At 47.2% G+C, this 26746-nt stretch overlaps 1 protein-coding gene and 1 non-coding gene across 3 annotated transcripts; one reads left to right on the top strand and one right to left on the bottom strand.

The window, feature by feature from the left end:
- Positions 1-673: 673 nt before the first annotated feature.
- On the bottom strand, positions 674-26746 carry HMOX2 (heme oxygenase 2). 2 transcript variants are annotated; one of them, XM_068524467.1, is made up of 6 exons: positions 26657-26746; positions 5364-5490; positions 3337-3454; positions 2478-2969; positions 1557-1683; positions 674-1467 (listed from the first exon to the last, which is right to left on the bottom strand). In XM_068524467.1, exons 2-6 carry the CDS (start codon positions 5447-5449, stop codon positions 1340-1342), a joined length of 951 nt encoding a protein of 316 aa, XP_068380568.1. In that variant the 5' UTR covers positions 5450-5490; positions 26657-26746; the 3' UTR covers positions 674-1339. The 2 variants fall into 2 exon arrangements, with proteins under 2 accessions (XP_068380568.1, XP_068380567.1); XM_068524466.1 differs by having other exon boundaries at positions 26623-26743.
- LOC137750809 (U6 spliceosomal RNA) lies at positions 12129-12235 on the top strand. The gene has a single exon (XR_011070593.1). It is a non-coding gene; the product is annotated as a U6 spliceosomal RNA (small nuclear RNA).

Genomic DNA, 26746 nt, shown 5'->3' with positions numbered 1-26746 from the left:
GGACGAGCCCTAGGATTCCAGCTGTGACTGCGCCAGGAAGTTGGCTTCATGGCTCTGTCAGGCCGCCTTACTGATAACATGTAACCCGCCTCCACACCACGCATCCACCCACGGGGTCTGCAAGCTGGAGACCCCCAGCTAGAGCTCAGGGTCATCCCACCCTGCAGGGAGGTACCCTCGCTCCCTTAAGCAAGACAGAGCCACTGGGGTTGAGGCTACTGGGGGTGGGCAGGCAGCTGGGCCCGCAGGTTCTGGCCGGCTCTGCCTCTGCCCCTCATCTGACTTGTGAAGGCAAGTGGGCTCGGTCAGTTATTGAAAAAAGTGTCCCCACCATTGAACCCTTTTCTGAGTAAAACTTTCACAGATCCTCAATATATAAAACCGGTAATAAATTCCTATTAAAATAAATACTTCATTTCTATTTTAGACAATGAATTATTATATAATTATATGCTCTTATCTTAGTTATTAAAAAAAAAAATTCAAAAAGTAGGAAAACTCCAAAGCACTCTGAGAATTAGAAAACCACGGGACAACATGGACTTTAAGGGTCTTTGTGAGATGGTCACAGTGACTCCGCCCTGGAGAGGTGTGCTGCTGGAACGTGACCAGCAGTATTGGGAGCACGTGAGGGGCTGCCAGGGGCCATCGAGAAGGATGACATCACACCAGGAAGGAGGGAGGCAGCTGTCAGAGTCCATTTTATTGAGTGCAGTAGCATTTCCACAGGTCAGAGGAGACAGGCCACGGGCAAACAGACCCCACTCAGGTTTCTGCTTGAGAGGCATGAGGACTGGCTACCCAAGACGGAGCTCCCAGGGCCTCTGAGGCAGGGTGCGAGCCTGGCTTCTGTCCTCTTCCTGGCCCCCGCCCCCAGGAGAGGTCCTGCAGAAGAGCAGCCACATCTAGGGAGCCCCCCAGACCCCAGGGCTATGGGAGCCTGAACTTGCTAGCTACCCCACTCCCAGCAGGGGAAAGATACCCACCTAAATGCCGACACGACGAGAGAGCAGAGGGAAAGAGCCTTGGGGTCAGAGGTGTGGGTGCCCCGGCAGCAGAGCTGGTTCCAGAGGCCCAGGCTGGCCCGCTGAGCTGCGCTGGCTGCTCCTGCTGCCATGGCCTGGGGGCTGCAGGGAGGGTGGGCCTGCACCCAGGTCAGCATTTGGCCCGCAGATGGGATGCTGACAGGCAAAGGCTTTAGCATCTGGCTTTTACTGGTTGCTTGTTTTCTCAAGCCCAGCATTAAAAAAAAGTCACCTGAGGTGGTAGTTTGGTCGTGGGTGGAGGTGAGGGCGGGCCAGTGGTCAGGAGGAGGGTGCCAGCGTGGGTGGTGGGTCCTTCACATGTAGTACCAGGCCAAGAGGCCGGCAGCCAGGGCCACGCTGGCGGCCAGAATGAACTGGAGGCTGGGCTTGCTCAGTACAGCCAGGACTGTTCGGAAGGGGCAGCTGCTGCCCTCCAGGGCACCTGCATGGCAGCACCAATAAGGGACATGGCATCAGCGGGGGACACGGACACAACCACCCTGGGGGGAGCTCAGGACACATGAGACCTACCTTTGTCTTGTTTAGCAGCGTAGTAGGGGCATTTCCGCACATCTCCTTTCCCATCGTGCACAGGGAGCCCGTCCTCCAGGGTCTCTTTGGCCAGCAAGGAGCCAGCCTGGTCCAGTTCACTGAATATCTGCAGGTGCAGAGGATCGACGGCCATCACTGGACTGTGTATCCTCTGTTTTCAAAGAAAAATCTCTCTCCCCCGGACACAGAGGGAGCTGGAGCAGGCGAGGCTTGCTCAGGAGTGCAGAGCAGCAGCCCCAGTCCGTGCCCCGCCACCGAGCTCTGGGAGGTGTGGCCGCACCTGTGCTGCCCAGACTGACAGCCCACAACTGAAACTACCAGGGAACAGATAGGAGGAGAAAGCAAAAGCGCTGCCCCAAGACACTGTGTGAGCACTGGTACTTCCCTATTTCCAGCTGCTGGGTATTTTTAGCAAGAAACAACAGAAAAAGAGGAACATGGGAGAATGAGGCCCTGACAGGGCTGACCTAGCCTGAGTGGCCCTCAGAGGCCTGCTGAGATCAGAATAGAGGGCTGCCAGGCCTGTGGTCAGGCTGGCGCTTCACCACCTCCCGTGGCAATCCTTGCTTAAAAGGGGAAACCCATTCCTTAAGACCAGGATCCTGGGGTGAGAGGGAGGGAGATGGCTCTCTCCTTCCCAACCCCTCAATGTGCTGGGGCCTCGCCTTCCCAAAACACAACACACAGGCTATCAAACAAGGCAGAGCCATGACTGGGTTCGTGCTCTCTGGCCTGTTTGGTCCCTTGACTTTCTCTCGGGCAGGCTGTAGCTCCTCTGTCCTAGCGCACTGATGCCCATTTGGGCAGCTCCTCTGTCCTAGTGCACTGATGTCCATTCAGGCAGACCCAGGGCGGCCCCCCGCGGTCAGAGGCCCCTTCCCGCCTGACCCCTGGCAGTACCTTCATGTTGTACTTGAAGGCCTTGTTGGCCTCCTCCACGATCTTCTCTTTGGTCTTCAGGTTCAGGTCCAGGGCGTTCATCCTGGCCCGGTAGAACTGCTTGAACTGCTGTGCATTGTCCACATTCTCAAACAGGTAGAACTGGGTCCCTTCCCCTGTGCTGGGGAGTTTCAGGGCCCGCTGGGCCACCTTCTTCAGCACCTGGCCCCCTGAGAGGTCCCCCATGTAGCGGGTGTAGGCGTGGGCCACCAGCAGCTCTGGTTCATCCTGCCCCACGTAGTGGATCCGCTCCACGTACTTCCGGGTGGCCTCGGAGCACTGCGCCTGCTCCTCCCAGTCCTCACCATAGAAATACTCCATGTCCTTGATCAGCGCCGCCTTCCGGTGCAGCTCCGTGGGGAAGTACAAGGGGGCAAAGGCTGGGTGGTCCTTGTTCCGGTCCATCTCCTCCTCAAGTGCCGAGTATGTGAAGTACAGTGCAGTGGTGGCCAGCTGCCGAGGGCGATGGGGAGACCATGGGAAAGGGGGACCTTGGCCGGCAACTCCCGAGCCCACTGCCCACACTTCTGAGCAGCTGTAGACAAAGGCTCGAGTAGCACCCACCTCCATTCCCCAAAGGCCTACTTTTATACAGTGAATTATTTCACATGCGCAGGAAGCTTTTGTTTCTTAAAGGAATGACACGGTGAATTCTTTGGAACCTGGATCACTTCCTTTACATCACTATGTTATTCCACTTAAGACATGAAACCACAGCCTGACGCTGAGAAAGCATGGAGTATGGAGAAAGGCTCCAGGGGGGCTTCCTCATGGGACTAAGGCCCCCAGCCCAACCCAGTCCATGACCTAGGGCACAAACCTTAAACAGCTCCTTCCTGATGTTGCCTTTCAAGAAGTCCTTGACAAACTGGGTGTTTTCTGCCCGGTCATGTGCTTCCTTGGTCCCTTCCTTCAGGAGCTCGGAGAGGTCCACCATCCTATGGAGAGAGCATGCGTGTGTGAATTAGCGCTTCCCAGCTCTAGGCTGACCACTTGCTGAGCTAGAGGCACAGGCTGCTCAGAAACTTGATTCCAGCCTCTTACCAAGAAGCACAGGGCAGGCAGACGTGAGTCTGCTCCAAGGACTTGGGAGACGCTCTGGATGACTGTGACCTACTCCTCCACAGTGTCTGTGTCTCTCTGAACCACCCAAATGAATGATGCTTTGCTTCTGTGGCCCCCTAGTGCCCGAACAAACACACACCTCTAATCCTACCACAGCGTGTGCTGGCTTCAGGGAACAGACAACCTTTGGGAATGTCTCTCCCGGAATCCACACCACTGAGAAGGACTGACCGTGCATCTCCTGGGGTGGCCCTGCTGCTTTCCTCCCACCTTGGACCCACAGTGTCTTCAGGATTACATGTGGCTGGGTCCAGGAGTAGGAGGATGCAAATGAAATCAAGGCCGGGGAGGTTAGAGCCAGGACCTAGGTTTGTGCTGCTTAACAAAATTATGCCGGATGGAGTGGTGCTGACAGATGCCAGTAGCCAGTACCAGACAAGGTGGAGAACACGCTGGGTGGGGGCTCACGTGAGTCCACACAATCATCTACTAGAGCGAGAAAAACTTGACCTCTCGAAGCCCAGCCTCTGTTGGCTTCTTTAGGAGACTGGCTCATATCACTCATGTGCTGACAATATTTATTATTAGCAATTATTTCAAGATATAAAAAAAGAACTTTGCTGGAACTCTACTCACTGCTCTGTGGTGACCTAAATGGGAAGGAAATCTAAAAATGAGTGGATATATGTATATGTATAACTGATTCACTTTGCTGTACAGCAGAAACACAACATTGTAAAGCAACTATACTCCAATTAAAAAAAAAGAACGTGAGATATATACATAGATAGATAGATAGATATACACACACACACACATACACATATATGGAATGGAATATTACTTAGCCACAAAAAATAATGAAATAACGCCTTTTGTAGCAACATGGATGGACTTGGAGGGCATTATGCTAAGTGAAATCAGAGAAAGACAAATACTAAATTCCACTTACATGTGGAATCTAAAAAATACAATTAGTGAATATAACAAAAAAGAAGACTCACAGATATAGAGAACAAGCTAGTGGTTACCAGTGGGGAGATGGAAAGGGGGAGGGCAATATAAGGGTAGGGGACTAAGAGGTATAAACTACTATGTATAAAATAAGCTACAAGGATGTATTGTACAACTCAGGAAATATAGCCAATATTTTGTAATAACTATAAATGGAGTATAACCTTTAAAAATTGTGAATCACTATACTGTACACCTGTAACTTATATAATATTATACATCAACCATACTTTGATAAATAAATATTCAGAAAAAAAAAAAACAACTTTGCCAATGACAGGGCTACAAGGAGAGGCTAAAAACAATGAAGAACAGGCCCAGGTAACTAGAGGCTTTGAGTGATGAACTGGTCCTCCCCAGAAAGGAAAGCCCTGAAGTTAGAGTTGCTCCCACATTCGAGGGGGTGGGAGACACTGGAAAAGGTGCCAGCTTTGCCTCTGATTACCCTTTCTCACCCCAGATGACAAAACGCTTAGAATTTTAAGAAGAAAAAAGGACCAGGAATACCATCAAGTTCCACTATTCAGCATTCCTAGCAGTGCCCGTCCTGCCTCCTCGTATGATGGAGATGACGGTGAGAAGGAGCAGGCAGAGCGCTGAGCAGCCCAGGGTGCCATATGCTGTCTCTGCAGTGCCAGCCTGGTGTCCGGGGACCACAGCAGCATGACCCTGACCACACCTGGTGCCTCCAGCACCTGAAGCCAGGTGTGCTGGGCATGGCAGGCCCTGGGCCCACCTGACTCAACATGGCCAGCCCCCATCGCTCACCTGGTATGGTTTTCTTTTTCTGGGGCCCCAGAGCTCTTTTTCTCTGGCTCATCCACCCCCTCTGAGGTCTCCAGTTCCGCTGACATCGTTGCCAAGTGTGGTTCTTCCTGCTCTCACTACTCTGGTCCTGCAGAGACATGAGGAGCAGGTGATGCGGCGCCCACGACAGTCACGTCCCCCAAACACCTGCTGGTTCTGCTCTCCCCTGAGCAACATAAGCAAGGAGTCACCCACGTGCCTCAGGAATGTTTTCGTTAAAAATAAAGCTTTGCCGTTACTGGGACTGTATCTGCATATGGACAAAATATGGACAGTGGTGATAGCATTGTATTGATGCTGAACTTGCTGTTTTTTTTAATTGCACTGTGGTTAGTTAAGAGAATGTCCTTGTTTTAGGAAACACATACTGAGGTATTCACAAGTAACAGGGCGTACCACCTGCAACTTATTGTCAAATGGTTCAGAGACAGAGAAAAAGAGCACGCGTGCGTGCGCGTGTGTGTGTGTACAGGCACGTACATGGAGGGGGGAGGACACACAAGTAAAGCACATGAGGCAAAATGCTGATGGTAAATCTGGATAAAACATACACAAGAGTTCTATGTACTATTCTTACAACTTTTCTGTATTTCTGAAATTATAGCAAACTTAAAAGTTATCCAAAACATAAAATAACAAAGAAAACATCATTTTAAAAAAAAGAGCAATGCAGCAGCTCTCAGTGCGGCAGCAAGCTCATCTGAGCCAGCCCAGCCTACCTATTAAAGGCAGGTGGCCCTGTGCAGAGAGAAGCAGAGAAGCACACAAAGTGGAATGTCGAGCCAGGCCATTCAGAGCAGCTCTGCTTTAAAGCAGAGCTGCTTGAAAGGCCCCTGACAACCTGCATCAGCTACACTGAGTCACCACGCAAGCAAACTGTCCCCAGCCCACTCCAGACTCTGCCCAGCTGAAGGAAATAAGTTAGCCAATCGGTGCCTGCTGCTTGCTGCCACGGCTGAGCCTTCGTCAGCGAGGGAGATACGGCCCCAGAACACAACAAGCTCACCCTCCACCCTGGCAGTGCAAAGGGGTGGGAGCCCATCTGGGAACTTTCCAGATGAACAGCAGCACAGCTGCACCAACAACTAACAAGGTAACGCAAGACCAGGGCTACCAACTCAGGCCAAATCAAGCCAAGAAAAGAAGAGACCTTAACTTTCTACCTCAAGCAGCATCTACTTACTGAGCATTACTGAGCTCTACCCAGAAATAGGTACTTCTTTGTTCAAGGAGAACAAATAAGTATAAGAAATGGTCTTTGAAAGGTATAAAGAAGGCATAAAGGTCCTTGAAAGGTATAAAGAGTAAAAAACAACCTCTATCTCACCCCACAGATACAACCACTGTTAGTATTTTGCTAAATATCCTTAGTTTTCTCTAGATAACATCTTCTTTGTTATCTTTGGGGATATTATAAGGCATGGTTTTGCTCAGCAGGATCTTTCTGAACCTTGTCTCACCTTTAGATTTAGTATTTATACAATGGGATTAATGATAGGAAGGATTAAGTGAGAACATGGAAGCACAGTGCCTGCCACTTGGTAAGCACTCAGTAAATATCAGATATAATGGTTTGTACTTGCCCAAGAACACTTAGAAAATAGCAGAAAGTTAAATAAGCCAGACAAAGCATGGTACCATTTCTATGTACAATTTAAAAAAAAAAAAAAGGTTCAGTTCATAGAACACAGTGGAATGGGGGTTGCCTGGGAGTGGGGGCAATGGGTAATGGCTGGTAAAAGGGTACAAATTTTCAGTTATAATATGAATAAGGTCTGAGAAGCTAATGAATAGCATGGTGACTATAGCTGATAATAGTGCACTGCGTAACTGAAATTTGCTAAGAGAATAGATCTTCAGTGTTCTCACTTAAAAAAAAGGTAGGGGCTTCCCTGGTGGTGCAGTGGTTAAGAATCCGCCTGCCAACGCAGGGGACACCGGTTCGAGCCCTGGTCCGGGAAGATCCCACATGCCACGGAGCAACTAAGCCCATGCGCCACAACTACTGAGCCTGCACTCTACAGCCCGCGAGCCACAACTACTGAGCCCGCATGCCACAACTACTGAAGCCCGTGCGCCGAGAGCCCGTGCTCTGCAACAAGAGAAGCCACCACAATGAGAAGCCCGCACACCACAACGAAGAGTAGCCCCCGTTCACCGCAACTAGAGAAAGCCCGCGCGCAGCAACAAACACCTAACACAGCCAAAAATAAATAAATAAAATAAATAAATTTATTTTTTAAAAAAAGGTAAATATGTGAGGTGATGGATGTGTTAACTTAATTGTGGGGATCCTTTCACAATGTATGCATCTACCAAATCATCATGTTGCACACTTTAAACAATTACAATTTTGTTGTCAATTGTAACTCAATAAAGCTGAAAAGAAGAGAGAAAAGAAATAGCAAAATATAGAAAATGGGACCTTCTTTTCACTCCAAATTAGATACACTCTCCTCTATCAAAGTGCTGGTGACGGTATGGTGCAGACCATCAACAACAGATGGGATCTGGGGTGGGGGAAAGGAAGTGCCTCTAGATCAAGCAACAATATGAACAAAGCTAGAAACTGGACAGTCCACAGAGATGGTGAAAGGCTGCCCAGCTATGTGTCCTCTTTGAGGGGTCAAGGTAGACTCTGCCAACTGTGGAATAAGCCCCACATAGCTTCCCCCAGCTTGTTCATACTGACCCAACTTTACAGACTTCTTTTTTGGCCACACCACGCGGCTTGTGGGATCTTATGGGATCTTAGTTCTCCGACCAGGATGGAACCCAGGCCCTCAGCAGTGAAAGTGTGGAGCCCTAACCACTGGACCGCCCGGGAATTCCCCAGACTTTTAAGAAAGAACATCTGAGCTCCACTCCCTTAGGGACCCTGAGAGCCACAATTTGTCCCCAGCTGCTCGGCACTCAGACTGCAGAGAGGAGAGGGTGCTGAGATGAGAGTTCTAGGCTTCCCAGAGGAGAGAGGCTGCAGTAAAAGGCCCCAGAGGCTCTAGGCAGGTGCACGGCCACACTGAGGACACGCCCCAGGCACCTGAAGACTGCAGCCCCCATGCTGCTTACAGGAAAAAACTAAAATCAGGCAAAGACAAGAACAAATGCCATTTGGTTGCCTAGGTTACCAACTGCAGTAACTTAGGTAAATTCCTCCACCTGATCATCATGCTGCACAGCAGTGACTGTATGAGTGATTAAATCTGACCACTAACTGTTTTACTTGATGATAACTGCACATTCTGGGAGGCGTAGTCACTTGAGCAACAAGGCTTCTGCTTCTCTTAAAAACACAGAGGAAGGGAAAGCCAGCTTTCCTCCAGTGCCTGTCGTGGCATTTTTTTTCTCAGCAGCACTTTATTTGTTCCAGTCCCCCCTCAGGCACACCCTCCGCCCACCCTCTTCAACCTGGTCCTGCCCAACAGCCCCTAATTCCCTCCTCCCAGCTCTCAGGAGGCCCGACTCTGCCCCCAGGGGCAGGGCCACAGCTGTCTGCTTCACTGCTGTAGCTACAGGGCCCCAAAAATAACAGGCTCTCCATAAACACTTGTTGAACAACAAATCCAAAAGAAAGAAGGTGGGTGTAATGAGTGCCGCCAACAGTAGGCATCTGTGGCCAGCAAAGCACACTCTGCGGTCCACTACTTCAACAGGTTCTAAACTCAAAACACGGTTTAAGGATTTTGCTTTGAAAGAAGGACAGATACCAGCTTATTCCATCCCAGCGGCAAGAATACTGAGTCCTTACGCAGGCTAAAAACTCCATCTGGCAGGGAAGGAGAACACTCTCAGGAAGGCTCAGTTAGTACATTCAACCCACACAGGCTCGGTGCCAGGAAGAGAGCTGTGTCCATTCTTGAGGCCTGGCCACTGTTCCTCAAGGGAGTGGCCTGGGGTGCAGCATTCAGGAGCCACCTTGCACGTCAGAAACAGAAATCACTTCATTCTCTGAAAAGCTACGTGGCCAAACTTGGTCAGGCTGACTTCTACACTCAAATCCTTTTTTCTTTGTAGGAACCACTGTAATCCCTAGAAAATCAGAGGCCAAATCATAAATGTGGAACCTTTCTAGACTTCAGCCTCTTGTTATCAACATGAAGCTGCCCCAACCCCCCAACAAAAATGAAAACAGAAAGATCCCAAAATATTCCACTGTGGGAAATACACTTCAAGAAGTATTAATAGTAATCTGTACCAAAATGATAAGTAGCCATACTATGACGTTTGAAAAAAGTCACACAGCCTAACAATACAGGGCAGGGCTACTCAAACAACAGTAAACAATGGAATCCTGGCACCACAGCAACAAGTTGACTGGGCTCTACCCCTGCATAAAGAAGTCTACATAAACTTCTTTGTTAAAAAAAGGCCCCCAAACACTGACTACAACTATCTACAACTAAGTATACTGATGGTGACAGGAAGGGAATTTGGAAAACTATGAATACTTGTTACTTGTTGGACTTTTTAGCTAACTGGCTCCTTCTTTCATATAAAGTGGCTCAATTCTCTTGAAAGGGGGGAGGGAAAGGCATGGGAGAAGGGAGGGACAGAGACAGCAATTGGACCAAGGAAACCAGCTAAGACCCTGTACTGTACCAAGTGGTCACCAGGAAGTCCCCTGGGCCCTTTACTTTGCTCTTACTAATTCTAGAAAGGTCGATTTGCCCTCTCTCTCTCTTCTACTTCCAGAAAACTGTGACTCTCTTTATAAAATCTACTTCCACAACTCCATAATTCCTGTACTCCTAGCTGTTCACCTGATCACTACTGGTTTTCACTCCCACACCTGATCTGAGAGAAGTGGCAACAACGCCCCGATCACCAATGTTCCCTCCTGTGGACCTAGCCCAGCAGATCCACAACACTCATTTCAAAGCCTCTGCCCTGGTAAATGACAGGCTCAAGACTCTAGGGCTTCTGAAAGAACAGTCATGTTCAAAGACGTTAAATCCTCCTCCATAGAGACTCACGTCAGCAAATCTCAGGTCAGTCAGCCTGGGACACGGCTGCCAGATGGAAACATAATCACCACTCCTTCCCCACCTGGTGATCCCAAAAGACACAGTGGAGACTTCATCCGTAACAATTCTTTTTTTCATTCCCATTCTTTTTCTTTGCCCAGGAAAACCACAACTGAGGGAAGGGGGCAGGTTGCTGAGCCTGGCCAGAACTAGAGAGGAAGGAGGGGGGAAGGGGGAGGAAAGGCAGGCGACCAGCTCCCTGAAATTAGAACAGTCCTCCTGCCTGACTGGAATTGACAGTGACCAGCTATCAGCTACCGCAACTCATGGGATGCCCACAACATGAGCTAGTGTTGTTTTCCCACATACACAGAGGAGGAAGCAGCCAGAGGGAAGGTGAGCGGCTGCTCCCTCCCTACCGAATGGCTTCCTACTGGGCACCAGAAGTCCCTGCCTGCCTCCTAGAAGGCTGCTGGCGGCTCAGAGTTCAGTCCGGTCTAGAAGTGGCGTCACATTTATAAGAGGTGATTATTCTTCAGCTTCCACAAGTGCCATCAGCCTGTTTCCCACCCCATTAAACTAGAAGCATCCTACAAGACAGATCAAGACTCCCTCATACTCTGAATTTCTCAGAGTCCAATACCATGTTCCAAATCATGTACAGCACAGCACCCTGAGGAGTCTCCATCCTGAGCTGTAATTGTTGCCAATGCATGAATGAAATGCCTACTGACAAAGCGAGCTAAATGAAGGGGGCGGGTGAGGGGTGACAATAAAATATGGATTAAATTCTAAAACACCAAGTAAAATAATAAAAAATTTAGTTGGGTACTACGTTTCTGAACTAAATGGTATGAAATCTAGTTTTATTTTCCTTCAAATCTGACTCCTTCCCTCCCTCCTTCCCTCCTTCTCCCCACCTCCACCCCTCTTTCTGGTGGTCTGGTTTTTTTCTAACTAATGACTTGTTTATAATTCCCATGCCTCTGAGCTGGCCAAGGCCATTCTCACCTCACAGGGCCCAGCTGGGTTGTCGCCTTCGTTTAGGGGCCAGTGTTGTGCTTTTTCTGCTGCTCCCACAGAGTCCTCTCCCAGGGCTGCAGCAGCCCAGGGTCTCCCCCGTAGTCCCCGCCCGGGGCTGCTCTCCCCACATCAGAGGTGGACACTGACTCCCTGGCCCCTCTGACAGCACCACACAGGCCCAGTCCCGCGTCCTCTCTCCCCTTGCCCAGCAAGGCTGCTCCTCACCCGCCGGCCTGTGAGGGCAGGCGCCTCAGCAAGCTCTGACTCCTTTTCTTAGCCAGTACTGCTGGTAATGAGGCCTCTGGTTTCTTCTGTCTCAAGGTGCCTCTGGTCATTGGTACAGCTTTCTTCCCAGAGCCCATGGAGATGTGTTTGTGTGTTTTCCACTCTTCTGGCTGAACTAATACCTTTCAACTGTATACATCTTTGTCTATGATCTCACCCCACCCACATATTGTGACATTCAGGAGGGTCATAGTTAAAAACGATGCATCACCTCTCACAGAAACCATGTACAATATGTGCACCACAAATGTTTTCAGATGATAAACACAGAATACAAGAGTCCAAGACACCCCCTTTCCTGGACTATAGGATTTGTTCCTTCTCTACATCCCCTTTTCACCTTTGAGAATACCTGTTTCTGTTGAACAATCCCATAATCAGGCCAAGTCAATTCTTAATGGTGCCACACACTCCTATCAGGCAAGCCTCAGCAGATACAAAGAAATGGGTTGTTGTGCTTGCTTCGGCAGCACATACACTAAAATTGGAACGATACAGAAAAGATTAGCATGGCCCCTGCGCAAGGATGACACGCAAATTTGTGAAGCATTCCATATTTTTTCCAATAAAGATGTTAAAAAAAAAAAAAGAAATGGGTTGTTTACCCATCATGCAAGTTCTTTTCTGAATATCTGTCTACACAAAAAGAGTAAATTCTAACATCCTACTTCTAACCCTATATATGATCTGGGGAACAAACAATGCTAGGGCTACTGTGGAGGGAGAGGGAGCAGGAGGGAGGAAGCCAGGGGGCAGGAAGGTGCATCTCTTCAGAGCCTCCAAATCTCTCCAGCTTTCTCCATTTTTCACCTGTAAAATGCAATGAATATCTGCCCAGCATTCAATAAAAGACTATTACTAGGATCAAATAGGATAATGACTATGAAACCACTTTATAACAAATGTTAATGTTACAAAAGGAATTGAGAATGAACTCAGAACTGTTTACTAGCTGGTCTACCCTAGGAGACACTCCTGGTGAGCTTTTTTCAGATGCTAGGACACCAGGAAATTCTCAACAGGGGGAAGAAGCCCTGTTCCCGGATGCAACGTGGAAATAAACTTGCTCTCCTTAGCACTGTTTAAAATCCAGTATCTATAAGCGTAAACCCTGCACCAAGGGCCAGTTTTGCACCCCAGCTGGCACATGGATGTGAAGAGGAGGTGCAACCTGTTTTCTGTAGCAAATAGCCTTGACAGTCCCTGCGCTGCTCCCAGACCTCAGGGAGGGCTGGAATGATGCAGGGGAGGGGGGAGCTCAGTGGACCTGTCAGTTTACAGGGAACACTTTTGGGCTCCCACTAACTGTTGATTATTGCTCTAGATCCAGCTCACCTTCGGGAATGGAAAGGTAGCTGGGCCCTGCACAAAGGGTATGGTCTTTAGAGTTAGAAAGATCTGGGTTGGAGTTCCAATGCTTAGTAGCTCCATGGCTATAGGTAAGTCATAACCTTCTGAAGGCTGAGTTTCATCATCCATAAAACTGGGTAACAAAACTCTCTTTGCTCCACATTCTCGAGTGTGCTGTGAGGACCAAATGAGCTAATGTGTGCACAAGTGCTTCATGAAACTCAACGCTGCTCAAATGCTGATGATCTCTTGAGAAAGTTGTGGGCGAAAATGGGCAGCTGGGTGATTCTGAAACACTGAGGAAGAATGTGAAATTTGGTGAATCCATGGGTAATTCTGGGCAGGTCACACCTGAGGACTTCTGACTCCACCCTCATCCTCTGACAGTGTCAGGAAATGGGAATTCCTGCTCTTTCTGAGGTGAGACCTGTGACCACTGAAGCTAGAAAATCCACACTGCAGATGCTGCCCGATGCTAGCTAAGCTGGAGGTTGGTAGCGGTGCACAGGGTTGACTCGGCTCTAACCCTACAAAGCAGTGATAAGAGAGGCCTCTCAAAACCCTGAGGAAACCACATCATCTAGATCAATACCTTCTGAGTTTGTAGAATAAATGACCTGAGGTCTCTGAACTCTGGTGCAGCCACACCTCAGGAAATCTTACACACACGCTTCACCCATTTCATTTTGATCACTGGGTGAATTCAATCCCACAGTTCATTGAATGGATGACTATTAACCTCTTGACAAAGAGCAAGTTCAGACAAAGAATCCTGGAAAAGTGGGGAGTCCAGGGACACAAAGCTCTTGCGTCAGATTTACTCAACACACACCTGCACATTTGGGCAACAAGCAACCAGAAAGCAACTAAGGGCACTAGCCTCTTAGTAACCTCAAAAACTGGCGTGATTCAGAAAGTCCAAGACTTCTCTGGCAGGCTTTTTTCACTGTGGAGGGGTGGGCTCATCTCTAGCACATTCTAATACAGCTGAGCAAGAATTCAAAAGCAGACACTGGGACGAAACCTGAAACACTGAAAAGAGCAGAGAAGAGGCCAGAAATCTACTGCTGCTGGCACCAAAGACGCCACTTCCTACTACAAATGAAATAAATACAAGACCTGCCCTGTTCCCTGAGTGCCACTGGGTCTCAGGGCTGAGAAGACAAGACTCTTCAGTCCCATGAGAAGGACCTGGAGGGGTGGGGGCTGAAGTACTGACTGACTTCTAAAATGGTTAGGCTGGGATTTTATAAGAACAAAGCCTAGGCACCAGACATCTACAGGGCTGGTTGTAACAGAGTAAATGCTGGTGGGTCATCCCCATCAAGCAAAAATCATTCCAACTTTGGAACAATCTTGAAAGCACGTGTTCTGTGGGTTAAGTGGTCAGCCACATTTCCTTTCACTCAGGTGTAACAACTGTCACCTGTGACTTCAGCTTCTCTCATAAATGATGACTACAAATAGCATTTGGGAGTTGAGGGAGAGAGTGGATGATTAGGATGCTTCTGCTGAATTTCCATTTTGGAAAACCTAGAAGTGCTATGGGCTCCCAGGTAATTTCCTCTGTACAAAAAGGATCGACAGAACCTAAGCAGCATCCTTGCAGGGACCAAAGGCCCTCAAGTTCACCCAAGAGAGGGTGGTGCAGAGGAAGAGCACCAGACTAAAGTCTAACAGATGTGGACACACCAGACTAAGTCACTTTCGAGCAGAATCCCATGACTATGAAGGAACTAAGATCAAGAGAATTAAGTAATATGGCCAAGGTCACTCAGAGTAAACAGTGGAGCTGGGACCAAACCTGAGTCCTTCTGAATGCAAGGTGATTCCTCCTGTGTCCCCAGCTAACCCTCAGTGGTACATGAACGTGAAATTAGTAGGCTGTCACGACAGACTACTAGCAACATGGAAACTGAGGTTATATTACACTGCATTTACGCTCACAGTGGAGGGGTTTGCTAAACCACTGAGTGCCATTTGTTTTTTTAGTATGAAAAGTGAGCTCAGTCCTATGATTTCTGAGAAGTAAATGCTCAGGCTCCCATTTGAAGATTCAGAAGCTGCTGCTGCCCATCCCCACAACTCTCATCTTGGTTCACTCAGAATACAGGGCAACCCGAGAAGGCTGTCCCCTGGCGAGCCCTGCTTTTGTTGAGTAACACGGCAGGCCAAGGCTGGAGATGGTTGGTCCCAAGGGGGAGGATGGTGCCCACTCCATCCCCCCACCCCCGCCACCACTCAGTACCTGGAAGGAAGCAGCCGGATCTGCCAGGTCTTGGTGGACGATGAAGCCAGAGGCCCTGGGGCATCCCAACGCCAAGAGGAAGTCACAGTAGAGTCTGCACATTTCTATAGTACCTATTACCATAGTAACTACAGAGAAATAGAAGACCTGGTTTTAAGAATCTGAAAGCGTGTCCTCCCTGTGTTAAGTGTCTAAGACCTATTCAGTCCTATCTTTCTGTCTACTGAAAATACATCTGCCTTTGAAACAGTAGTGTGATGGATAGGAAGTACATCAACATAAACTTCTTATAAGATTAGCAACTCCATAGGCCAAGGCATTGGTCAATCTAATGAGGTGGCTCCTCTGTCTCACTGTGGACCTGTTTGGGATCTTAACATATTTCCACAGGCCTACAGAGTTAGGTATCATTCTCAGGCTTTTTCACGACTGCCTAGATTCCGGCAGCAGGGGAAGGGGTGGGTGAAGTGGTGGCAAGGAAACAAGCCCTGACCAAGAACTGGCAACTCCAAGAGGCTGGCGCTGTCCTCACAGGCTTGCGTCTATGGTGGCAGGGGACCAGCAGCAATAGCTACTGGACTTGCTTAGAGTAAGAGGCTCGGCTTTCCCAGCGTTCCCAGCAGGCCCTGCCTCCACTGGAGGAGCGGTCAGGAGCACAGAGCAGGCAGCCTGCTGCCACTCGACTCTCTGGTTCCCTGTACTAATAAATGAGGCAACAGCTCCTAGGAATGGGGGTGCGCAACTGTTTTCCTCCCTCAGTATATCTGGCCTATTTGTACATGGATGAAAATGTCCCCTAGGAGTAGCCAGGAACTAGGGGGTAGAAAAAATATACTGTAGGTGATGTGAAGTTATCAGCAGTTAGTTGTAACAGCAGCCCTCTCTTCCACTCTAAAAAGCATCCAGAAGGAGAGCTGACTTATAAGGATAATCTTTAACTCAATAAAACTTATATTTTGAACAACAAAATATTCACAAATTTCACTGTTAGTAACAATTTACTTGCAACACCCCTCAAAACCATACTTGAAAGGCAGAAAAATCAAGGTGGCACAGTGATTACTTAGCAAAATGCCCTCAAACTCTTTTTCTAGATACTCTAGCTCTTCCTTGAAGCCTTCTTGGATCCAAGGTAAGAGATAACAGATCATCACACATTACTCTACCTGGTCTGTCCGTGAAATTTCCACAGCCATGTGCATTAGTTTCCTCACCAGGACGAAGTGCCCAGGACACAGCCTCCCCATGCAGTAGTCACTGGCAGTAACTCAGCATATGTATAAACGTGACTATTAACTTAGATACAAATATAAGTATTTGTATTTCGGTATACATCCTATGACATGCAGGCCAAATCCCTCCATCTCAAAGTTTCTAGAAGATGGGCTCAACAAGTCTAACAGCAGCCATACGCACAGAAGTCCTATCTGCACAGCACAATGCTAATGTGCTGACAGGACACCAAAGGAGTTGAGGCAATGACTGAATTGCATGATGATCTCTAGAGCCGGCCTACGGTAGGCGCCCAACAAACCTGACCTGAACTAAGCCCAGCCAAGAGAGAATCCACTGCCACACACAGGCTGAGAGGCAGCATAGGGCTGTGGTCGAGGCACAGGCTCTAGTCAGGCAGGACAGAGAGAAAACCCTGGTTCTGCTGCACACCTGCTGGGTGGCCCTGGACCAGCTATCTCTCTGAGTCTCAGTTTCTTCATCTGTAAGGATAGTAATAACAACTCTGCAACGTAGGTATAAAAATTAAATGAGATAATTTACTTATAAAACTGCCATATAGTATGATGTTGATTAATAAACTAAATAAAGTGTCACTTAAAGTTAACAAATGTTCCTGTATACTTTTAGTTAAGAAATGGAAAAACCCCTGTCTCTATGAAAGGCCCTACAGGTAGCATCAAATCTATACTGGGGTCACAGACTGAGCTGAATGCTCACTGTAAAGAACCTCTGTTTTCATTCTGATAACACTAGATACCAAGAAAGGAACAGAAAAACCTTGGAATTTCTAGCAAAATAAATTTTGCAAAGGACCTAAAGGAAGATAATCACCAGAGTTCAGCTCTTTTAAGGAGGCTCTGAACATGAGTTACGTGAAGCCCCTCCATGCCACAGAGGGTCAGGCTCGGGGACGGGACATGTTACTGTTTTGTTTCTTCAGAGCAGCTCATCACTGTAAATAAAAGTTTAGGTAAATGAAAAATGTACTTGAATATTCTGATTTCCATTTAGGTCTCTTGCCAATCAATCCCTAACCCAGCGGTTCTCAGATGCGGGCCGTTTTATCCCTCAAGGGACATTTGGCCATGCCTGGAGACATGTTTGGTTGTCACAACTGGAGGATGGGCTGTGCTACCGGCATCCAGTGGGTCTGAGGTGGGTCTGATGCTGCTCAACATCCCACAGAAAGCACAAATGTGCGTACACACACACACACCAATAACAACAATAATTATCCAGCCCAAAGCGTCAACAGCACCAAGGCTGAAAACCCTGCTCGAACCTCTCATCCCTTCATCAGTTTACAGAGACAAGAAGAGCTTTGTTTTCACGCTAAGCTTCACACCATCCATCACACCTTCATGAAATATCCTTTACAGAGATTTCTGGGAAAACTGAATTTCCACCAGAAAACAGAAGAGGTTGTAGGTGGGGCAACTTGGCACTGCCCACAGATGACAATGAAAAGGGTCACAGTACCTTCCTGGGAATAGGACTGATTTGTATTTAGATCGCTAGGAGGCAAAACCTATAAAGCAGGCTCAGTAACAAAGCCAGGCAGAGGTGAAGCCCTGATAGAAATGTGCTCACTGACTTCTTGGAGGAATAGAACATAAAACTGGGAGAAAATCTAATTATTATTTATCAGTCTGGTGTCTGACTGACAAGTAGGCTAAGAATGAGAACTAAGCTCTACTACCAGGTCTGCGCTAGCTAGCTGTATTACACAACTGCCCTGGAACTCCAACATCCTCATTTATAAAATAAGAGGCACTTCTCAGTGAGCTGCAGGGAAGATGGTATTTAACAGGAGGCAGAGCAGGAAAGACTGTGGGCTTCCCCCACCCATTTCAGACAGAGCAGCTCCCCTATTCCTCTGAAAATGGAGTTGTACTGCTTCTAAAAATAAGGTCTAGATAACAATGAGCTGGATGATCTTGGAGGCATGCTGTTACATTAAGAGCTACCTAAGTAAGCCTTTCATGATCTATTACAGCACTTGTATTCTGTTACAGTATTTATTTGTACACGTCTTTTTTCCAGATTATGGCTCATTTATCTTTGTCTCCTACTGCCCAACACAGGGTACCTACCTAATCAGGGTTTGCTGAGTGAATAGACAATTTCCAGAATGTAAGGTATTCTCAAAATCAAGGTATTCTCAAAGAGCAGATGACAAAGAGAACATTTAAAAGTGAATCCCAGAAATAAGAAAAATGGCTAGCTAGTGAGTAAGCATCTTTGAACAGCATTTTTACTGCAGAAATTTCTACTGATGGAGGGTGGGGGGTGACACGGGCCTTGTAGGGGACCAAGCACATGATGCTCTGTGCTCAAATAGCTCACTGAAAGAGAAATGTTGCACTGCATTGGTTTTAAACTGGCTTCCTGACATTCTACAGATACAGCTATTGACCACACACCTTTTAGATTTTAAGGACTTTGAAAGCCTGATTAAGAGCAGAATACTACCTTACCTTTTTTTTTTTTTTTTAAAGAAGTGGATAGGCGGGACTTCCCTGGTGGTCCAGTGGTTAAGACTCTGCACTTCCACCGCAGGGGGTGCGGGTTTGATCCCTGGTCAGGAAACTAAGATCCCACATGCTGCGCAGTGCGGCATGCATGCATGCATGCATGCATAAATCAATCAATCAATCAATCAATCAATCAATCAATCAATCAATAAATAAATAAATAAATAAATGGATAGGCAAAATTTTAACAGTCCAGGTAACAAACGCTTACCAGCACTCCTCCACCCCATGCATGCACAAACCACCAACTCTTCCTGCTGTCCACCTCTGTGAAAACCCTTTATTCCCCCAGTTGGCTTTAGAGAAGGGATTTCACAGCAGCATTCTCTTCATGTTCGTTAGTCTAGGGAAGGGGTCAACCTTCTTTTAACATGCCCTTATCCTGTCTTTAAGCACATTTTGGAGGAAATACACCAAGGCATTAGGTTATTATTGCAAGGGGGAAAAGCAAAATGCTACAGTGACCGCAATTTACCAAAAAGAAAATTAAAAAACAAACAGCATTTTGCCACTGTAAAACAAATAACTTCCTGTTCCATGAGGCAGCCTGCACAAAATACATAAATTAAAGATACATGAAATGGGTGCCTGTAATTCCCAAGAGGTCTCCAGAACTGATCAAACATCACTGTCACCACTAATCATTATCGAGAGGAAACTCAAATAGCCCAGAACATCTACTGCTGACTAAGGACCTGATGAGGCAATAACGAATGAATAACTAGGGGGAAAAAAGGTAGACATGATGGCAAGGGCAAATGTCAAGAAAGGCAGAGAATCATGTGCTCCAGGGCTTTAAGAGGTATGCTCACCCCTTTTCCCAAACCAAACCCTACACAGAAGGCCAACACATGGAGCAAGTACAGTGGAGCATCCACAGTTAAAGCAGTCAGGGCAGGTGGGGGGCGGGAGCTCAGCTCCTCCTCCGCCCTCAGGAGCCCTGAGCTCAGCATGCTTTGCTGGCTGTGGTCTGGGGCAGCTAGGGCACTCACTCTGAAACAGACGGTTTCCATTTCCCGCCGTGTGTGCTAAGTGACGGCAGCTCTAGGACAGTCTTTTAGGTCTGCATGTCCAAAGCAGCAGAGGGAAGCTGGTCTTGAATTAGCCACTGTTCACAGACCTGCCCAGGGCTCCCTCCACTCTTTCATACCTTGTTTCCAACAGTCTAGTAGTTTCTGAAAAACGTCCTGACCTTCCAAAAGCATGTGATTTCTGTGCCAACTCACCCCCTCCCCAACACTCCTACTTGGCTCTACCTCTGTATCACAGACAGGTACACATTCTAATCGGCTGCACTCGACTATAAGGTCCCTGAGGGCAGACCTGGAGCCTTACCCACACCAGTCAGGTAAGGGCACTTTAGCTGCCCCACTCCTGGGAACCAGATTAGACCACTGTGTACATGGGAACATGCTGTCCTTTGCATGAACACTCAAGTATGTCCCATGACACTTGATGTTTGGTAGAAGGCTGCTTGTTTACAAAGGAATCCTACGGTTTCTGTCTCTCATCTTCCACGGAAATACCTCCTCATCTGAAGATACAAATTCACAGACGTGCACTTCTGAAGATGGGTAGCAAGGGTATTCGTCAGAATATAACAATCATTAGCCTTTTGAAGTTGCAAATCCCTTTGAAAATCAGATGAAGACTTCAAACTCTCTCTCCAGAACAATTACATATTTAAAAAATGTTGCCTATGCTATTCCAGAGCAACCACAGGCCCCTGAAGTTCACCTGTGGACCGAGAATTCAGCTTAAGAATCCCTATTCTAGACGAGTTACTTTATGAGAGACATTCCTTTTGTGGGTAATATGTTTTCAGTAAAACCCCTTAATGCTTATTCATTGAAGAGGGGTTTCCCCTCCTTCCTTCTTTTCTCTTCCTACTCTGTCTTTTACCTAACCCAGTGGGTTTCATTCAAATTATCATCCTTTCCACTTCTCAGCTCTTCACTTTCTTGACCTCGCAGAATACTGAGTGCCAAAACAACAATCAAACCGTACAAAGTGAATTTACTGTTTTGCACCTCCTCAAGGTGACTGCCAACCCCCCGTGAACAAGGACTGCTGGGTTTGCTGTTGTTTTTGTACATCCCCTCAGTGCCAATAGTCTGCACACCATAGAGGCAAGACATGTGCCAAATGGGCACATAGATAGCTTCTTTGTCCTTCTACCTGTAGGCATTTGCACTTGAATGTGTTGACTTTAAAATCTGGGCATAAGTCCCGGAAAAGCCACATGCAAAGGGAAGAAAGCATAACCTAGAGCAGCCAGTCACCCCGCTTTGTTCCTTCTGGGTCCGCCAGTAAGACTTTTTGCAAACACAAAAAGTGTTACAAAACAAGACAAACATGACACTGAGCCCAGACACTTAGAAATTTTGCTGAGGCTGACAAAAACCCAAGTGTGGCAGAGGAATAGTGTTTCTGTTTATTTGTTTTTGTTTTTGAATATTTTGGTTTTTTGGCCCCAAGGCATGTGGAATCTTAGCTCCCCAACCAGGGATCGAACCCACAACCCCTGCATTGGAAGGCGAAGTCTTAACCACTGGACTGCCAAGGAAGCCCCAGAATAGAGTGTTTTAAAAGTTATTTTCTAATTAGTGGGATACCTGTTACTACTAAGCAAAGAGAAGGCATGACTCTCCCCTTGCCTTCCTGTAGAAAATCAAGGGAGTAAAGGTTTAATGCCACTTCATTACGTCTGCTTTTCTCATCTGCCTTCAAACACTACTACCTAGCCCCCCCTCCCAACCCACACTCAGTTTTGCTCACTGATTCTTCCCCTTCATCTGCCTGCCCTCCTCCAAATTGCCCTGGAAATAGTTCCAGGTGACAACAGCTTCTCTGCAGCAGCTCCTAGTGGTCTTGCCAGAGAGAACAGCAGATCCAGTACTAAGGAAGGCATGTGACATGCCATCTTATCATCAACAAACACTTATAATGCTCATGGGCTCTACGACTACAAAGAGGCCTAAGATGTTCGGGACCTCAAGCAGCTTTCAACTGAGAAAGAGAGAGAGAGAACTAGAAAAATAAATAACATAACAGGTGTATTATATTATAAATGCTAACTGTGCAGTACAGACAACAGTGCTAAAGATGGAGCCTTATGTTCCAGATTTTCCAGGACAGTTCTGACTCAAATATCCTGTCTCACCAACTCCTTCAGTATACCTGTATGCTCAGACTATGGGTCCCACTGTTTGGCATAATAAATACGATCACCCCAGTGACTGAGGAGGCAGGTCAGCCAACTAGATTAGCTAAAAGCATGATGGCAAATTGTTTTAATCATGCTAGCACCTTCCCACAGCCCTGAGGTAACTGCGGGATTGAATATAATACAAGACAGTGAAACTTGAGGCTTCCAAGACTGAGAGCGCTCACTGGGAGAAAGGCAAGAAGCTGGGAGTATTGAGAAAAAGTCAGGCTGGCGGGGTGCTAGACACCTGCCTCTTTATGCCATTCTTCCCCAAAGCCCTTTTAAAGTTACTGAGAACTATGACAATAATTAGGCTTACGATATTCCTGGGAAGGAAACAAATCTATTCGTGTGACAAAAATTAATTTTTCCCCTAAGTAGAGAGAAAAGAATATCCACTTGCTGGGCCTCTGGCAGAAAAGCTGACCGCAGTCACTGTGTGCAGCAATCCGCCCTTTCTGTCCTCTCTGCTGTCTCCTTCCTCATGTATGCTGTCGCTTACTTCTCTGCCTTCCTACCAATCTACTCCCTCTTCCATCCAGCCCGGGCTTTAGACAAGGAGGCCCCAGACAAGAATCACATGGGAAACTTTAAAAACACATGTTCTCAGGCCCAACCCCAAACTTAGTGAAATAGAAAAGTTTGGAAACCCCTGTCTTAGATTGAAAAGCAGCATTCAAGGCACTCAAGACTTGAAGGCTCATCAAGTATTAACCTCATTTTTCAGACACAGAAACTGCAGCTCAAGGGGTTTAAATGTTTTTCTCATGATCAAAAATATACCACAGCTTCCTTTTTGGGGAGAAACAAACTGTTTATTTTTCACTCTTTCTAATATAAATTAATATGTATGTATTTGGATACACATACGCACATGTAAAACAACATTGTCTAGTGTTGAATAGTTGTTTGTGAGTGAAAATAATGGTTATAAATTGATTAATCAGCTCAATTTTGTACTTAACAATCCAATCATTTTGAAGTGCAAACAAAAAGTTCGTGTATATGTAGACTTTCAGAGAGAGAGATACTTAAGCATACATTTGAAAAAAGAACCCTCCTCAACATCACATCATTGAACAGCAAGAAGACACGCAATCTGATGCAATTCCTACTCCAAAAGCAGACTAAACACCCTTGGATTACTATTAAAATATTTGATTAAAAGAAATATATCACATAGGGAAATGCACATTTGCTAAAAGCCTTTTAAAATTACATCAAAGCAACATTAAAACCTGCTCACTGAGAAGAGCCTCATGAATTTAACTGCTGTTTTGAAATGCCTAGTTAAGGTTTAGAGTATTACCTTGTAAGGTCTGACTACAGATGTGGTTGATATGACCACCCAGAAAGAGTTCCTGGCTCCACTGCAGTCAGCCATGATCGCAATTTAGATGCAGTCCTCTGATGGGCTGATTGTAAATATATTCCCTTTATAATAGCTATGCACCTCTAAATTATCTATAGTGAACTCCAAAACCATTGTTATTCTTAATGGAAAGACACTGGTCACACAGAAAGGATTTATGAATAAATGTAACTGCATATCCTGTAAACATATGTAACATTGCTAGAACAGACCATCAGTTATGGGCTGCTGTATTTCAGTACTGTGTGTCAGATTTATTAGAAAGTTTAAAAGAATTTAAAGCCAGCTGCCTTCATTAGCTGGCTTTACAATGTGTAATATAATGGGAGACATCTTATGGTAAATAAATGAAGTCAATAGGGAAAAGTAAACCTTGGAGTGAACTATCACAGAGCACCCGAGTGGTCACCCGAGTGAAATAACTCCCATATAAAAAATAGGAAGACCCCAGCATAAGCAGTTATATTAACTGTTCCAATTAAAGATATGCCCCCCCCCACTCTCTCTCATTGCTGGCAAGAATTAATCAGTAATGGCACTGCTTCTCAGCAGGGCAAAAATACCCTGAAAGACTATTCAGATTACAATAAAAGGCAGAGCTTTCATCCTATACTTTTACACAAACAAACCTAACAAATATAATAAATTAAGTTAAAAAGCAAATAACCTTCACTGTGTTCAACACAAAAGGAGATGTGACCCAGATCTCTTAATTCTCCCATTAACTAGTATCAGAAAAAGAGACTGCATTAAATGTCTATTTATAACTTTTTAGTTAACTATGGCCAATAATATACAAGGACGTAATGTATTGTTCAAATTTTTCATCTTTCTCTCCAAGGAGTTACAAACTAAATTCCGAATTTTACACTGAAATATACAATTCCAATTTTCAAAAATATCTTCCTCCTAGAGGAGTGATATTTCAGTTTTTGGTGCAAACCTGATACAGAGCCCAACTATCCTATGAAGAGAGTCAGCTTTTAAAAAGAAACCAAAAAACCAAGGTAGCCCAAAGGCCCCAGCTATTTTGCTTTTCAACAGACTCAAGGAAAGGTAAGCCAAAGGCAATGAATACTTTACTTTCTGTAATTCACCTTCTCCTTGGCATTGTCATTTCTGGAGTAGCTCATACTCCTGACTCTGGTGACTCACAGCATATCATCTCATTGGCCCAGGCAAAGGAAAAAAGGAAATCAAGTCAGACAATGCGGGAATCACAGATTTTTCCTCCTCACATCCCCAGTCCGACGAGGTCACTCAGTAAGTGTGTTTCCAAGCTCCCTCGAATTCCCATACCCCGACCAGTATTTTGGCGTAGGTACTGTATTTGAAAACTTTTCCCAATTTCACCAAGTAAACTTGAAATGCCCAACTGAACTGTGAGCTCTTGGTAAGCTTGTGATGTCTTGTCTTGTGATGTTTCTTGAAAAAAACATAATGAATAAAGCACAGATTTAGGGACTTCCCTGGTGGTGCAGTGGTTAAGACTCCGCCTGCCAATGCAGGGGACCCGGGTTCGAGCCGTGGTCCGGGAAGATCCCACATGCTGTGGAGCAACTAAGCCCGTGCGCCACAACTACTGAGCCTGCGCTCTATAACCCGTGTTCCACAACTACTGAAGCCCGCACACCTAAAGCCCGTGCTCCGCAACAAGAGAAGCCACCGCAATGAGAAGCCCACGCACCACAACGAAGAGTAGCCCCCGCTCGCCGCAACTAGAGAAAGCCTGCGCACAGCAACGAAGACCCAAAGCAGCCAATAAATAAATAAATATAAAATAATAATAATAATTTTTTAAAAAGCACAGATTTACTCATTTATATTCCTTATCCTCCTCCTCACAAAAGAAAACCTAAAAATTTTAATATGGCAGTTAAAATTTTAATCAAAACACCTGGTTAATGCCTAACAGAAATTCAAATACATAAAACCAGTAAGCTCCCTGTTTCCTTCTACTTGGGAGGGCAGTTTAGGGGGAGAGGGAAAAATGTCTAGTTTAAATAACATAATCCATTTCCAATCTCCATGGCTCTGTTTAGGAAAGAGCATGGGATCTGGGAGCAGACCACCAGGAACAAGACCACCTGTGCCATCTTCTTGATTGTGGGATGCAGGTTAAATCTCTTAACTTGAGATTCATCATTAAACCCATTTCACCTGTGGGAGAACTATCAACTCACAGGGTTTTGTTAGGGGCTGAGAGTGAGAGGGCTTCCTGAATTGTAGAGCACCATAGGATGTTTATATTTTTTCAGTCATGCTCCGCTTTGTGTGGTTCACAGAGCCATGAATACAAGACAATAAGGATGAACAGCCACAGGCCACAGCAACCGGTTCATCAGAAGTCACTTAAATGACATGACACAGGCCTTGTGCAAAGACTGTGCAAGGCGGTCCTGGCAGCTTTTACGGGACAATTAATACACCTAGGGCACTGCGCTTATGAGGTGACAGGTAGACTCCCTGCCAGACTAACCGGTTGCCCCTGACGTTGGTCCCTCGCAATCTGGCGGCCGCGGGTCACTCCGGAAATCAAGACAGTGACTCAAAGGACCCTACGGACCGAGGTGAGTCAAGAGCAGGAAGGGCAGAGCCCCGGCCCACGCCAACAGCCTGGGCACGGCTCTCCGCCGCCAGGCCAGGTCTGGGTCCTCGCCGGCCCAAGGTGGACAGACGTGCAGGCTGGTCGGCCAGAGGCTGCAGGCCCCGCGGGAACGCCAAGTCCGCCCGCGGCGACCAGGGAGTCACCTCCCCCGGGGCACAACTACGCGAACCCGCGGCTTAGGCCTCCCCGGGCCTGTGAAACGCCGTCTAGGAAGCGGGGTCCCCCCGCTCGTCCCCTCCGGGCCGCCCCCCGCCCAGGGCCCGCCAGGGCTCCCTCAAGCGGGCGCTGGGGCGCAGCGGGCCGTGGCCGACCGAGCCCAGCTCCCGAGGGCCCGGGCGGGCCAGGCCCGCGGAGGAGCCCCGAGGGAGGTGCGGCAGCGCATGGACACTCACCGGCCGCGGACACTCACTGGCCGTGGACACTCACCGACCGCAGGTCAGGTCCGCCGCCCGTCAGCGCCGAGTCCGCGCGTCGCTCAGCACCGCGGCCGCCGCAGCCAAGCAGGCAGCCCGACGT

Source organism: Eschrichtius robustus, chromosome 16 (assembly GCF_028021215.1).
Source record: "Eschrichtius robustus isolate mEscRob2 chromosome 16, mEscRob2.pri, whole genome shotgun sequence".
NCBI classification, from domain to species: domain Eukaryota; kingdom Metazoa; phylum Chordata; class Mammalia; order Artiodactyla; family Eschrichtiidae; genus Eschrichtius; species Eschrichtius robustus.
Note: the sequence above shows the minus strand (reverse complement) of the source record. Positions and strands in the feature narration are given on the sequence as shown.